This window comes from Myxine glutinosa, chromosome 1 (assembly GCF_964187855.1).
Source record: "Myxine glutinosa chromosome 1, kmMyxGlut1.1, whole genome shotgun sequence".
NCBI classification, from domain to species: Eukaryota; Metazoa; Chordata; class Myxini; order Myxiniformes; family Myxinidae; genus Myxine; species Myxine glutinosa.
In genome coordinates this window covers 363,322,310-363,337,866 of record NC_136261.1, presented here as the reverse complement: position 1 = coordinate 363,337,866, position 15,557 = coordinate 363,322,310, and the positions used below count along the sequence as shown (strand labels likewise).

Below are 15,557 nucleotides of genomic sequence, written 5' to 3'. Positions count from 1 at the left end.
CAGCCATATCGGCTTGAAAGCCGATATTTAAAAAAAAATCCCTTCTCCAAAACTGCTTCACAGATCGATATGAAACCTGTCCTGTCTGGTAAAAATGTGATACTTGAAAATGGTAGAAGAGATTTAAATCGAACTTGTTTATTTTTAGGCCAGTGAATAAGGGCATGTACATGCTGTCACGGGCAGGGACTATGTGGAGGCGTATTGGCGACACAGTCGCATTGCTCTCGTTAAGATTGTAATGTATCCGGACAAACTCGACAGGTTATGATTGATTGACATTACCTCCGCCACCGCAGGTGGAGGTTGTTTTCACCCTTTGTCTGAACCAAACTGTCTGTGAGCAGGATATCTCAAAACGTTATGGAATGATTCAGATGAAACTTGGTGTACGGGTTGGAAGTGTGCCGAGGACTGATTCATTCGATTTTGATGAAGATCTGGATATCAATATTCGAATTTGTAAAGTGTATTTTCACAATTGAGAGATAAAGCTAAAAACGATATATAGCATGATATCTCAAACGTTTGTGGATGGATCATGACAAAACGTGGCGGATGAGTTAGGTCAGTGTTAAGAATAAGCTGATTAGATTTTGGTGAAGGTCTGGCTTATCAGTGGGATACAAAAGGTAAAGGGGTGTAAAGGTGCAAGGGTCAAAGGGTGTAACACTATAAAAGGTCCAAAGAGGGGTGGGGGGAGGGATTAAATGTCTTAAATGGTCTAACAACAACACAACAACAACATGCATTTTAAGGCCATTTTCACTGCTAGAGCGGGGGTTAGCCTTGCGGTCCCCATGACAATCTTCTCCATTTTGCCCTATTTTCTGCATCTCTCCTTGTTAACCCCCTTGCCCGCATTTCTTCCACCATCTTTAGCCAAGTCTTTCTCGGTCTTCCCCGTCCTCTACTTCCTTCTAGATTCATTTCCATCACTCTTCTCAAACAGTCACTTTCATCCTTCCTCAACACATGACCAAACCATCTCAACCTGTTCCTCTTCACAGCATCAATCACAGGCTCTATTCCCATCATCTTTCGCAATTCATCATTTGTCTTCCTCTCTCTCAACGATACTCCGCGCATCCACCGAACCATTCGCATTTCCACCCTTTCCAGCCTTCGTTGCTGCTCTACGTTCATTACCCATGTCTCGCTCCCATAAATCATAACACTTCTCACACATGCAGCATACACCTTTCCCTTCAGCTTCAACGACACTCCCCTCCTCATCAGCACGCCACTCAGTTCCCAAAACTTCTTCCATGCACATCTCACTCTTGCAACCGTTGCCGATTCTGATCCACCTTCTCCATTCAGCATGTCTCCGAGGTAGCAAAATGTTTTCACACCTTCCAGCTTCACGCCGTCTCCAAGATCCAACTCAACATTTCCTCCATCTGCAGCTCCCTCTGTGCACACCTTACATTTGAATGTAGCTGCCACACTGGTTAATGACCCTCTCAGACCACTACATTTTTGATGAACCCACTCAGCGCACATTGTACATTGAATGGAGTTCACTCCGACACCCTTCCTGCACACAGCACATGGCCACTTCCCAGTTCTTTCCACCTCACCACATGCTTTACCACTTGCCATCACCTTCGTCTTTCCAATATTCACCTTCAGACCTTTTGTCTCCATACATTCCTTCCACTTGTTCATCTTTTCCTTCAGTCCATCCATACTTTCCACAATCAACACCAGATCATCTGCATACAACAACTCCCACGGTAAACCCTCCTTTACGTTCTGAGCCAGCACCTCCATCACAGCTACAAATAGTAGTGGACTTAGTACCGACCCCTGATGCACTCCCACCTACACCTCAAACTCACCACTGTTCCCGTCCTTCGTCCTTACAGCTGTGCGCGCTCTTTTGTACATTGCCATCACGACTCTGATCAACCATTCCTCCACTCCTAACTTCCTCAATGCCCATGTCAATACTTGGTGTGGAACCCTATCAAATGCTTTCTCCAGATCAACAAACCCAAGAAACAACTTCTTCCTCTTCATGTACTTCTCCTGCAACTGCCTCACAATAAAGAGCGCGTCTGTCGTTCCTCTTCCTGGCACAAATCCAAACTGCATTTCGTCGATCTTCACCTTCTTCCTTATCCTCCTCTCCAACACCCTTTCCAATACCTTCATTCCATGCTCCAATAATTTTATCGCTCGGTACGAGCCACACTCCATAGGGTCACCTTTCCCCTTGTATAGAGGGACGAGGGTACTCAGTTCCCAATCCACTGGAATGCGGCCTTCTTTCACCACCAGATTACAGATCTCTGTCATTCTCTTCACACCCCAACAACTTCCTGCTGCCTTCAACATATCTCCCACAACTCCCGTCGGCCCTCCCGCTTTTCTACTCTTCATTGCTTTTATCGCTTCCTCAACTTCCTTCTCAGTTATCTTCTCTGCCTGTCCTAAAACTGGGTTACTCTCTATGTTGCCATCCCATTCATTCTCTGTATTCAACAGCATTTCCATATATCTTTTCCATCTTCCTTTAATTCCATCTGGGTCGACAACGATTTGTCCCACTTCATCCTTCAAGCAACTCACCCCCATCACATCACACCTCTCTTTCGCTATCTGCTTTGCAATCCTGAATACCGCTATCTGACCCTCTTCCGAATCCAAGCTTTCTCCGAACATTTTCCTACATGCCTCCTGTGCCTTTGCTACCTCTTTCTTTGCAGCCTTCTTGGCTGCCTTATAACTTTCATGCTCTGCTTTTTCTGCTCCCGTACCCTTCGCCTTCTGCCACTCCTTGAACTTCTTCCTCTTCTCGTCAATCCTCTTTCCAACTTCCTCATCCCACCACCATGTTTCCGAGTGCCTCGGTGGTCCTTTTGTCCATCCACATACCTCACCAACGGCTCCCAACAGACTATCTTTCATTGACATCCAACCACGTTCAAGCTCAATCACATCATCCTCTACCCTACTCAGCCTCTCTTTTAATGCCTCCCTCGCTGTCACCTCTTTCAACCTCCACCTTCATTCTCGGTTGGTACTTCACCCGCCGAGCTCTCCTCGCACCTTTCACCCTTATGTCGCAGACAACCAAGTGGTGCTGTGAAACAGCCTCCTCCCCCGGGATCACCTTTGTGTCCCGGAGGTGCCCCCTATCTCGCCTACGCACCATCAGGTAGTCAACGGTTGTCGTCGACCCACCTGACGTGTATGTAACAAGCTTATTATCCTCTTTCTGGAACTGAGTATTACAAATCGGCTCCATCAGCAAACTCCAAAATCCTTTCACCTTCTCCATTTCTCACACCATATCCGTAACCCCCATTAACTCCCTCAAAACCGTCCATACTCCTTCCCACATGTCCATTTAGGTCTCCTCCTACCACAACAACTTCCTCATCTTTCACGTTTTCCATCGGTTTCTCTATCGCACACCAGAACTTGTCCTTCTCTTCATCGCTCCGACCAACCTGCGGAGCATATCCCGAGATGACGTTCACCAAGAGCTTTCCAATCATCATTTTCACAATCATCAACCTATCACTCACTCTAGTCACACTCACCACACTGTCTACAAACTCCTCAGAAAACAGGACACCAACACCATTCACGCCCTCTGGGCACCCTTGCCACACAAACTTGTATTTCTGTGCCTGCCGACCCTTCACCATTCTCACACCACTTCCCTTCCATCTCGTCTCCTACACACAACATATGTCCACTCTTCTTCTGATCAATACTTCCACCACTTCTCCTGATCTTCCTGTCATTGTTCCTACATTCCATGTCCCAAACCTCAGAAACCGATCTCCACTTCGGGCTGTACCCTGCTCATATGTCGTTGTAATTGTCATGGTTCTCTTTTTGAGGCAATGTTTTTTTTTTATGGTCGGATGCCCTTCCTGATGCCAACCCTCTTAGTCGCCTCTTATGACACGCAGGGATACGGTGTACCTATTCTAACCAGGGTACACACCGGGACTTTGGTCTAAAGCGGTCTTAAATGAAATGTCTCAGGGATTTAATACTACGGAAATTTTAATACCTCCACCGACGAACGCATTATGTTTTTGGGTTGTCTGACCGTCCAACCATCCATGATAGGTTTTCGTTTCCATGATAACTTCAGAATGGCTGAAGGGATCTAAGTAAAACTTGGTACAGGTATGTATAATGATGTAAAGATGAACTGATTAGATTTTTGGGTCATAATGTCAAAGGTCAGAGGTCATGTTAGGTAAAAATCCTGCTACCCGATAACTTCTTTAAATCCTAGAACCATTTAGCAGTCATTTTGACTTCAACACAGGAAGCAAGAGGAATTAAAAGAAATCGCACCCGATTCTGGATGCATCCCCAAAGTTGTCTATTTTCTGTGATTGCGGATATTCAAAATAGCGTTTTTATTCTTTTTTTGATGTCTTCATCAGATTTGTTTGGATGAAACGTCGACGGACGAAATGCACATTGTGGAAATAGAAGGAGTTTCCCTGAATGGTGGTCTTCTTCCTGCACTCTTAGCTGTTCTTCGGCCACCTCACACAATCATGGTACAATTTACACTGCTTGGTCCCTGCAGGCTCCCATATCATCATACAAAAATATGCCATTTGGTGTCTGTCTGTCTGATGAATTTTTGACCCAAATACATTCTGTCGTAACTTATCCGATCTCAACCAACCATGACAGAATGACTAAGGGTTACATAATGAAGGTTGTAGCACATTAACTTGCCCCCCCCCCCTCCCCAAGGGGGTTTTCTCCCCCGAGCGGGTTTTCCCCACCATTGCCGTCAATGGGGTTGCATGTTGAGGTGTATATCCATGCAAAGTTAGCTTTATTGTGACGTTTTTCTAAGGCCGCTTCGAATAACAAAACTAATGATAATAGCATAATATGAATGTTATTACAAAACAATATTAATACCATTAGTATCCCACCTCCCCAAAGTGTTTTTCCTCCTTGAACAAACATTGAGTCGACGTTTATAAATAGCTTATCATGGCATTTTTGTGGGAGCAACGGCCTCTACCAGAAGTAAAAAAAATTATAAACCACAAACACGTATTATTAGCTTTTTTAACAGTCGCTAATGCTGTTTATAACACTAAACAAATAAATTTGGAGGAATCCCGACATCCGTGAGGTATGTTTTACTTACAGAACTGAGCAAAGATCTACTGTGCTCTATATACCCCACAAGGGTTGGGTAAATAACATGGCCCTTCCTGGTGCTAACTTGGTGTTTTTCGTGGCGACCTTTTGAAACTCGCTCCTGCTGTTTAACATGAAACTGAAAGGGAGGAAGTTCGGGTTGTGCTCATTTGCCAAGCTGCTAGCTAGCGCTTGCCAAGCCAGCCGTTCCTTAACGGTTTTGAATGGCGTGCTTGCTTGAATGCTTAAACCACTTGGCGATCTCTCCACAAGAAACTTGGTAAATGAACACACCCAATGTTCTTGAGAGCCGACTATAGATGGACTGTAATCTATATACCCCAAAGAGGAATGACACTTCCTGCCCCTCCTGTAGTGTGTGGGTGTACGAATCTGTTAAATGTCAGTTTCCAACGTAATCCAGCTGGTGCCGTTTGTCATTGTTGTTTTGCCTGATGTGTTATTGGTTATCGATGTTCAGATCTCTCTATCTGGGTGTGAATTGGACCTGCCCGTCATACTAAGGCTGCGATGTGGTTCTGGACCTCTACACCTCTGTGGACGGAATATTGTGAGGATTCCGAGGAGTGAGTCCCATGCCTGGCCATGCTTGTCATTTTGCATCAGTGGAATTTTTTGTGGAATTGAATACATATTGGAAGAGTTTTGTTTCAATTTTGGCTAACGGATAGATGATTGCAGGTGATTGTTACGGCACTGGAAACGGAACCGGAATTGAAAATGAAAACCAATATGAGGAGCCGGTGGTTGCAGCCAGTACTGGCAAAGCTGAGTGCAACGAGAAAGGTGATGAGGAAGGAGAAAAAGAAGGAGAAAAAGAAGGAGAAGAATCAGCAACAGTTGAAGAGAAAGAGGATGAGCATCAAGATGATTCTCATGTGGCAAGTCCAAAGCTTTTGGGAAGGAGGAATAAATCCAGTATCAAGCGCACTAGATCCAAGAAGGTGAGACCGTTTCTTAAGGCTGTTACTAAGTATTAAACGGCAGACATTTGCTGCAGTGAACAATAATGAGAATTTTACAAATATCTATATCTTGTTTTTAAGTGTAGTTAATCTGGGCTGGCAGGATGGCCGAGAGGTATGCACATTTTCCTCTTGTCGGCTCACCTGGGTTCAAATCTCAGCCCAGCTACAAACTTATCCTGGTGTTTCGCAGGCAGGGCAGGGCATCAATGCATGTGATTGTCCCTAGGATGGACGTTAAAAACTGGGAGTCCCATCTGCCAGCATTAGTCGGTGGACGTTAAAGATCCATTGGTGTCCTTCGCGAAGAGTATGCGAGCTATCGGGACCATAAAGAAATTCCAAATTCCTTCTCTAACCTACGGAGAGTGTTGCATCAGCAGCACGGCCGTGCCCTCGGTCAATGATGTTATTAGCAGCCATATGCTGCATACATGACTAGAAGGGCACTCGGTAGGGCACATACCTCCGCCAGGCTGAACAGTTTACGTTTTGTATCTCACTGATAGGCCGGATCTCTATTCGGACCCAAAGCAAAATCTAATCGGCTTGTTCTGGTCGCCACCCATTCTTATCTACCAAGTTTTGTCATAATCCGTCTAACTTTAAAAAATATAATTATATATATAGTTTTTTTGCGCTGTCTCTGAATGAAGAAGAATCGCTTTAAAATTCTAGTATCCGGGTCCGGATCTTCACCAAAATCTAATCGATTCGTCCTTGTCACATCCCCAACCTCTCCAACAAATATCGTCTGAATCTGTCAACAACATTTTCAGACGTCCTGGTCACAGACAGACATGCTGTGGTGCAAACAACCTGTCCACCTTTGGTGGTGGAGGTAGCAATAATAAGTAGTTGTTAATGTATGATGAAATTGCATTGTATGAAAAGTGGGAGAAACGCTCAACTCGTTAGGTTTTTGTTTTTTTCCTCTTGTTTGTTGTTGATCTGGAGAAAGCATTCGATAGGGTTCCACGCAAAGTATTGACATGGGCATTGAGGAAGTTAGGAGTGGAGGAATGGTTGATCAGAGTAGTGATGGCAATGTACAAAAGACCGCGCACAGTTGTAAGGACGAAGGACGGGAACAGTGGTGAGTTTGAGGTGAAGGTGGGAGTGCATCAGGGGTCCGTACTAAGTCCACTACTATTTGTAGCTGTGATGGAGGTGCTGGCTCAGAACGTAAAGGAGGGTTTACCGTGGGAGTTGTTGTATGCAGATGATCTGGTGTTGATTGCGGAAAGTATGGATGGACTGAAGGAAAAGATGAGCAAGTGGAAGGAATGTATGGAGACAAAAGGTCTGAAGGTGAATATCGGAAAGACGAAGGTGATGGCAAGTGGTAAAGCATGTGGTGAGGTGGAAAGAACTGGGAAGTGGCCGTGTGCTGTGTGCAGGAAGGGTGTCGGAGTGAACTCCATTCAATGTACAATGTGCGCTGAGTGGGTTCATCAAAAATGTAGTGGTCTGAGAGGGTCATTAACCAGTGTGGCAGCTACATTCAAATGTAAGGTGTGCACAGAGGGAGCTGCAGATGGAGGAAATGTTGAGTTGGATCTTGGAGACGGCGTGAAGCTGGAAGGTGTGAAAACATTTTGCTACCTCGGAGACATGCTGAATGGAGAAGGTGGATCAGACTCGGCAACGGTTGCTCGAGTGAGATGTGCATGGAAGATGTTTCGGGAACTGAGTGGCGTGCTGATGAGGAGGGGAGTGTCGCTGAAGCTGAAGGGAAAGGTGTATGCTGCATGTGTGAGAAGTGTTATGATTTATGGGAGCTAGACATGCGTAATGAACGTAGAGCAGCAACGAAGGCTGGAAAGGGTGGAAATGCGAATGGTTCGATGGATGTGCGGAGTATCGTTGAGAGAGAGGAAGACAAATGATGAATTGCGAAAGATGATGGGAATATTGCCTGTGATTGATGCTGTGAAGAGGAACAGGTTGAGATGGTTTGGTCATGTGTTGAGGAAGGATGAAAGTGACTGGTTGAGAAGAGTGATGGAAATTAATGTAGAAGGAAGTAGAGGACGCGGAAGACCGAGAAAGACTTGGCTATAGATGGTGGAAGAAGAAATGCGGGCAAGGGGGTTAACAAGGAGAGATGCAGAAAATAGGGCAAAATGGAGAAGATTGTCATGGGGACCGCAAGGCTAACCCCTGCTCTAGCAGGGAAAATGGCCTTAAAATGCATGTTGTTGTGTGTGTTGTTTGTTTGGCCATTAGGCAGTACCACAATGAGGTGCTGTATCATGGAGCATACTGTCCTGTGGAAGGGACGTGAATCCGACTGTCTTCCCTGTGGTTTGACATCGATCTCCGGTCTTCAGACCAGATCATGGTCTTAATCAGACTTGTTGGTTTAATGGTTAGAGCGTCCCCTCTGAGTCTGGGAGGTCAGCATTTCAAACCCCGGCCGAGTCAAACCAAAGACTTTAAAAATGCTGTGTGCTGCTTCCTTGCATGCTGCTCGGAATTTAGAGGATAGAACACAGCCAAACCAGAGGCTTGATGGGCCTATAATGGCCTCCTTCGTTGAAGTTCCTTGTAAAACAGATTGGTTGTTTCACATGTGATTTAAACCCAGGATCAAAATGGACTTGAACTTTCAATGTTTTTATTTTATTTTATTTATTCTTCATTCACAGGACAAATGAATTTCATCTTTGAGAATGGAGATGGTCCTGAAAGAGTTGGAAGCTTATCATAATTGTGTGTTTTTATATTATGTGTAATTTAATTGTTTGAGACCCTTTGTCTGCGTTAAAGGTTCCCTCCTTAATCATCACCGTGTTCTTGAGGTGTTCAATAAAGCAATTTTTGAAATGTTTCGCCTTGTGTACCAACCATCGAACGGACGTTACGCCGGACGACGCGTCTGCCAGCAATGGGCGTTGGTGAACATTGAAGCATCCCACGGATTTCATGAAGAGTAGTTGAGCTATCGCCTGTTACCTGACCAAATTTCTGTGACGGAGTGGCCACCAGTCCAGGATTAGGTCTGTTCGGAGCATTTCTCGGCGTATCAAATGTATGGCCCTCCATTATCCATTGAATATACTTGTACATTAACGAGAAAAAGTTTACCTATCTTCGATTGTTGGTGTTGAGTATCTCAACTTTTTGAACACTCCTCCTCCTGTATGCCGGCATTAATTAGTGGATGCTAGATCCCACGGTGTCCTTCACGAAGAGTTATCTCCGGCACCATGAACTAATTACACATTCCTGCTGTGACGTGTAGAGGGTGTTGCATCAGTGGCTCAGCCATTGATGCGACTCCACAGCCTTGTGCGGCATCCAAAAGGACTCTCCATCGTACAATGTTCCAACTGATGTACAAATCTGAGTAACAACTGTTAGTTGCAAATTTCGATCTCGGAAGTGTTGGTGTTACCACAGGTTTAACTTGCACTTGTAAAGATTATCATTTTAAAGTTTTGTCTTGATGCGGTGTGCAATGTTTTTTAGGTCATCTTGATTCTCGAAGAGGTTAACTTGTAAAATTGGTCATGCTCCAGACATCCGTCCATCAGTTAACTTTGTTATTTTTGCTACTCCTCCCTTGTCACCCAGCTGATTGTTCTGAAACTTGACAAATGAATACAAGACAGTCGCCTCGGATCATGGGGGCTATCAGGAGGTGGGAGGAAGTGAGGGGTTAACCCCCAAACTTTGGATCCCTACTCGTCCCTTATTTATCAATCAATTGCTGTGAAACCCGATACCGCCTTTCTACTCGATGGTCCACATGATCGCCCGGTCTTAGATGTTTCGATTTCGGCTCCCAGGGGAGGGAGGGGGTTGGGGGGGGGTGGGGGAGGAGAGGAGGGGTCCCCTCAAATCAGCAGTCATCTGAACTCCAACCTCAAGAGATGACCGTCAGCCTACTCGAAGCTATTTATTACTAATGTTGACATGCAATATTAAGTTAAATGGGCATTTGGTGCACAAAGGGGAAGCTTCCAGTGGCCTGAAAAAGTATTCACCCCCTACCATTAATGCCACATTTAGATGAATTGCATAGAAACAATTTTTCCAATTGAACTTTATTTATTTTTATTCATAACTTAAGAGATCAACCTCAACATTTAAAGTAGGTTACATGTTAGGAATACCTGCAAAAACATATACAAACTAAAATTCACTGGTTGCAAAAGTATTCAGTCCTTTAAGGCAGTAATTTGGGGAAGCACCTTTTGCAGCAATGAATGAATCTCGCTTTACACAGAGAGATTTCATTTTTATACAGGGTCTGCCAAAAAGTCGTGACGATTTCAAACAGCAATGTAGGAAATAATTAGTATGTTGTACTTAATATACAAGATGGAAATGAAAGAAAACACTTTGGAGATTTTTCGTGAAAATCGCATCCAGTAAGTAACCGGCACGGGCATCCGCACAAAATTGTGCCTGCTGCACAACACACTCCATTACTGATGCCAGTATTTCCAACTGAATGTTAAGGATTTCTCTACGAATTTTGTCCTTTAGTTCCTGTAATGTCCTGGGTTTGTATGGTATACCATGTCTTTCAGGTAGCCTCAAAGAAAATGGATAATACCCATTGTGCGTTTTCATAATCCGATACAGTTGGTCTTGGAAATCTTCAGTTCATGGGCTCGCCATTTACAAGATTTATTCGGTGAGTGCACCATGTCTTCCTGGACAGCCGCAATGCTTGCTGCAGTTCTCACTGACCTCGGACGACCTGACCTTTTTGCATCCGCCATTGAACCAGTCTGTCGCCACGTGATCTTCGGAATTCATGCTGTGCACACACAACGCTGCAACCGTTTCGGAAGTACATCTCCACAATCGGTGCCCTCCTGAAAAGTCCACTTATCCATTATAAATTCAACCCTTAAGATTAACCTTCAACAGAAAAGCAAACAGTACATTGCCTTCAGAACAATTTACAATGCAAATAGTCATTACTTTTGGCAGACCTGTACATGGGCTAAGGCCCATAATAGAGCTCACACACACACACGGTCATACTGACAAGACAAACACTTTAAACAGCCACTGAGCTTGGGGGAAAGTGCCGTCACTTCCCAGGATACTCGGTACCAGCGACGTCATAACAATCGCGCCGCTTTTCTCACCGTACTCAGCGGGGCATTTCCTCAGGAGGAATTTATTCCTCCCAATGGATGCCAACCGATGGGAATTGTCCGTGCTCAATCCTTTTCAAAGAAGGAAGCGGCACGTACCATTTTAAAAAAGTATTCACCACCAATATGACTTGATCTGGTCCAAACTGGGTGGGAGTTTTTTAGGAGACACCATTTCCTTACTGAATGGCGTTTGTCCCCATGGGAGCTCATCCGCCCTTTGCCAGGCTTCTCTTTTGGTGCTTTTGGAGAAAAGCCAGTGAGGGGTGTCGGTTTAGTTGCCGCCAACCCGACCATGCGGCAGGTAGCACTGGGTTACATGTTACCAGTGGCAGGTCCCAAAAGACTGATCTGATGACAAAGATGGTGAAATATTTGCCCATTCTTCACGTTAAAATGTCTCTAGTTCTGCCAAGTTTCATGGGGATTGTTGATGAACTGCAATCCTCAAGTCTTGCCATAAATGTTAAATTGCGTTCAGCTCAGGACTTTTGGCCACTCAAGAACATTTATTTTCTTCTTTTTTCAGCCACTCCTGTGTGGCTTTAGCTTTGTGCTTCGGATCATTGTCCTGCTTAAATATGAATCTCCTACCCAGTTTCAGATTCACGGATGACTTGAGCAAGTTTTCATCAACAATTCCCCTGTACTTTCTCTGTCCATTGTACCTTCTATCTCGACAAGCTTACCAGTCCCTGTTGATGAAAAGCATCCCCATAACATGATGCTGCCACCAGCATGCTTGACAGTAGGGATGGTGTTGATTGGGTGATGTGCATTTCGGCTTGCACCAGACGTAACGTCTTGCATTTAGACCAAAAAGTTCAATTTCTGTCTCGTCTCACCACAACTTTTCTGTCGCATGCCTGCAGTATCATCGTTGTTTTTTTGCAAACGCCATATGAGCTTTTCGATCCGTCTTTTTCAGTAACGGCTTCTTTCTTACAACCTGTCCAATATCCATAGAGGCCAGCTTTGAGAAGGGAATGAGATATTTCTGATTGATGAACACTGACCCCATCTCAGACGAAGAACCTTGCAGATCTTTCAGTCATTGTTGGATTTACAGAGACATCCCAAACCAGTTTCCTGCTTGTCTGGCTGCTGTTTGGTTGGGCGACCTGATCTGGGTAGAGCCTGGGTGGTACAATATGTCTTCAACTTCTTAATGATGTATTTCACCGTACTCAAAGGGAGAATGAGTGACTTTGAAATCTTCTTATAACTCTCTCCTGAACGATGCTTCACCATTTGTCTGACTCCTTTGGAAACCTCCTTGGTCTTCATGTTTGCCTTGCTGGGTTGACCAAGTGAGTTCCACCTTCAAACTCCATAGATAAGTGGGGGAGCTTACTTTTTAGGTTAACCCACTGATTACATGCAGGTGCAACCTATTACACTTATTTTGTAACTTTTCAAACAAATAATTTGCTCCTGAAGTGATTTCAGGTTAATTAGGCAAAGGGTTTAAATGCTTTGCAACTGAATCATATGATTTTTCTCTGTTAATCGAACTTATTCACATTTTATCTGCATCTTTTAGCTTTATCACTTTGGAGTCGTTTGTGGATTTTGTGGATTTTGGAAGGTTTACCAGAGGGGGTACGAGCAGAAACCTGGGAGGGATTAGGGGGGCAACATGGAAAGGGAAGAGGGTGCACGACCACAAAGGAGGCTGCAGAAAACAGACTAATGACCTGTCTGAGGTGTGAAAATGATAGGCCCATAGACTCAGCTTCATCACGGGAGATTGTAATAATCTTAAAGACCTTGGTTTCCACAACGTCAAGCTGAGCAAGATGCGAGTCAGGGGAGCCAGCCCAAAGTAGAGAGCAGTACTCCATGAAGCTGCGGATGAAGGCCTTGGTGTTCAGGTGTGCCAAAAGACGGACTTTGTATGATGCAGGTTGCCCAGTAGGTGGCTGGATTTGGAGGCCAATTTTGAAAATGTGGTTTGCCCAAGAAAGGTCATGGCTGATGGTGAGACCCAGGAGTTTAAATGACTGAACTTCCTCAAGAGGATTGATCAGAAAGTAGATGGCGGGGCCAATTGTTTGAAAATGTCTAACTGTTTGATCAGCTAAAAAAATGCCTAATTGTTTGATCAACTAAAAAAAATGCCTAATTGTTTGATCAGCTAAAACATGTACAATTGTTTGATCAGCTAAAAAAATGCCTAATTGTTTGATCAACTAAAAAAAATGCCTAATTGTTTGATCAGCTAAAACATATCCAATTGTTTGATCAGCTAAAAAAATGCCTAATTGTTTGATCAGCTAAAACATGTACAATTGTTTGATCAGCTAAAAAATGCCTAATTGTTTGATCAGCTAAAAAATGCCTAATTGTTTGATCAGCTAAAAAATGCATAATTGTTTGATCACCTAAAAAATGCATAATTGTTTGATCAGCTAAAAAATGCCTAATTGTTTGATCAGCTAAAAAATGCCTAATTGTTTGATCAGCTAAAAAAATGCCTAATTGTTTGATCAACTAAAAAATGCCTAATTGTTTGATCAGCTAAAAAATGCCTAATTGTTTGATCACCTAAAAAATGCCTAATTGTTTGATCAGCTAAAAAAATGCCTAATTGTTTGATCAGCTAAAAAATGCATAATTGTTTGATCAGCTAAAAAATGCATAATTGTTTGATCAGCTAAAAAATGCCTAATTGTTTGATCACCTAAAAAATGCCTAATTGTTTGATCAGCTAAAAAATGCCTAATTGTTTGATCAGCTAAAAAATGCATAATTGTTTGATCAGCTAAAAAATGCCTAATTGTTTGATCAGCTAAAAAATGCCTAATTGTTTGATCAGCTAAAAAATGCATAATTGTTTGATCAGCTAAAAAATGCCTAATTGTTTGATCAGCTAAAAAATGCCTAATTGTTTGATCAGCTAAAAAATGCGTAATTGTTTGATCAGCTAAAAAATGCCTAATTGTTTGATCAGCTAAAAAATGCCTAATTGTTTGATCAACTAAAAAATGCCTAATTGTTTGATCAGCTAAAAAATGCCTAATTGTTTGATCACCTAAAAAATGCCTAATTGTTTGATCAGCTAAAAAAAATGCCTAATTGTTTGATCAGCTAAAAAATGCATAATTGTTTGATCAACTAAAAAATGCATAATTGTTTGATCAGCTAAAAAATGCCTAATTGTTTGATCACCTAAAAAATGCCTAATTGTTTGATCAGCTAAAAAATGCCTAATTGTTTGATCAGCTAAAAAATGCATAATTGTTTGATCACCTAAAAAATGCATAATTGTTTGATCAGCTAAAAAATGCATAATTGTTTGATCACCGAAAAAATGCCTAATTGTTTGATCAGCTAAAAAAAAAAAGCCGAATTGTTTGATCAGCTAAAAAAATGCCTAATTGTTTGATCAACTAAAAAAAATGCCTAATTGTTTGATCAGCTAAAACATATCCAATTGTTTGATCAGCTAAAAAAATGCCTAATTGTTTGATCAGCTAAAACATGTACAATTGTTTGATCAGCTAAAAAATGCCTAATTGTTTGATCAGCTAAAAAATGCCTAATTGTTTGATCAGCTAAAAAATGCATAATTGTTTGATCACCTAAAAAATGCATAATTGTTTGATCAGCTAAAAAATGCCTAATTGTTTGATCAGCTAAAAAATGCCTAATTGTTTGATCAGCTAAAAAAATGCCTAATTGTTTGATCAACTAAAAAATGCCTAATTGTTTGATCAGCTAAAAAATGCCTAATTGTTTGATCACCTAAAAAATGCCTAATTGTTTGATCAGCTAAAAAAATGCCTAATTGTTTGATCAGCTAAAAAATGCATAATTGTTTGATCAGCTAAAAAATGCATAATTGTTTGATCAGCTAAAAAATGCCTAATTGTTTGATCACCTAAAAAATGCCTAATTGTTTGATCAGCTAAAAAATGCCTAATTGTTTGATCAGCTAAAAAATGCATAATTGTTTGATCAGCTAAAAAATGCCTAATTGTTTGATCAGCTAAAAAATGCCTAATTGTTTGATCAGCTAAAAAATGCATAATTGTTTGATCAGCTAAAAAATGCCTAATTGTTTGATCAGCTAAAAAATGCCTAATTGTTTGATCAGCTAAAAAATGCGTAATTGTTTGATCAGCTAAAAAATGCCTAATTGTTTGATCAGCTAAAAAATGCCTAATTGTTTGATCAACTAAAAAATGCCTAATTGTTTGATCAGCTAAAAAATGCCTAATTGTTTGATCACCTAAAAAATGCCTAATTGTTTGATCAGCTAAAAAAAATGCCTAATTGTTTGATCAGCTAAAAAATGCATAAT

At 42.3% G+C, this 15,557-nt stretch overlaps 1 protein-coding gene across 1 annotated transcript in view; it reads left to right on the top strand.

The window, feature by feature from the left end:
* Positions 1-8,965, top strand: part of LOC137419532 (nucleoplasmin-3-like) — a 38,085-nt gene extending 29,120 nt beyond the window's left edge. The window contains exons 4-7 of the mRNA XM_078771041.1: positions 4,422-4,541; positions 5,627-5,732; positions 5,848-6,110; positions 8,783-8,965. Coding sequence (XP_078627167.1) covers positions 4,422-4,541; positions 5,627-5,732; positions 5,848-6,110; positions 8,783-8,791 — 498 coding nt within the window. The 3' untranslated portion in view covers positions 8,792-8,965. The remainder of the gene's footprint in view (positions 1-4,421; positions 4,542-5,626; positions 5,733-5,847; positions 6,111-8,782) is intronic.
* The last annotated feature ends 6,592 nt before the right edge of the window (positions 8,966-15,557 follow it).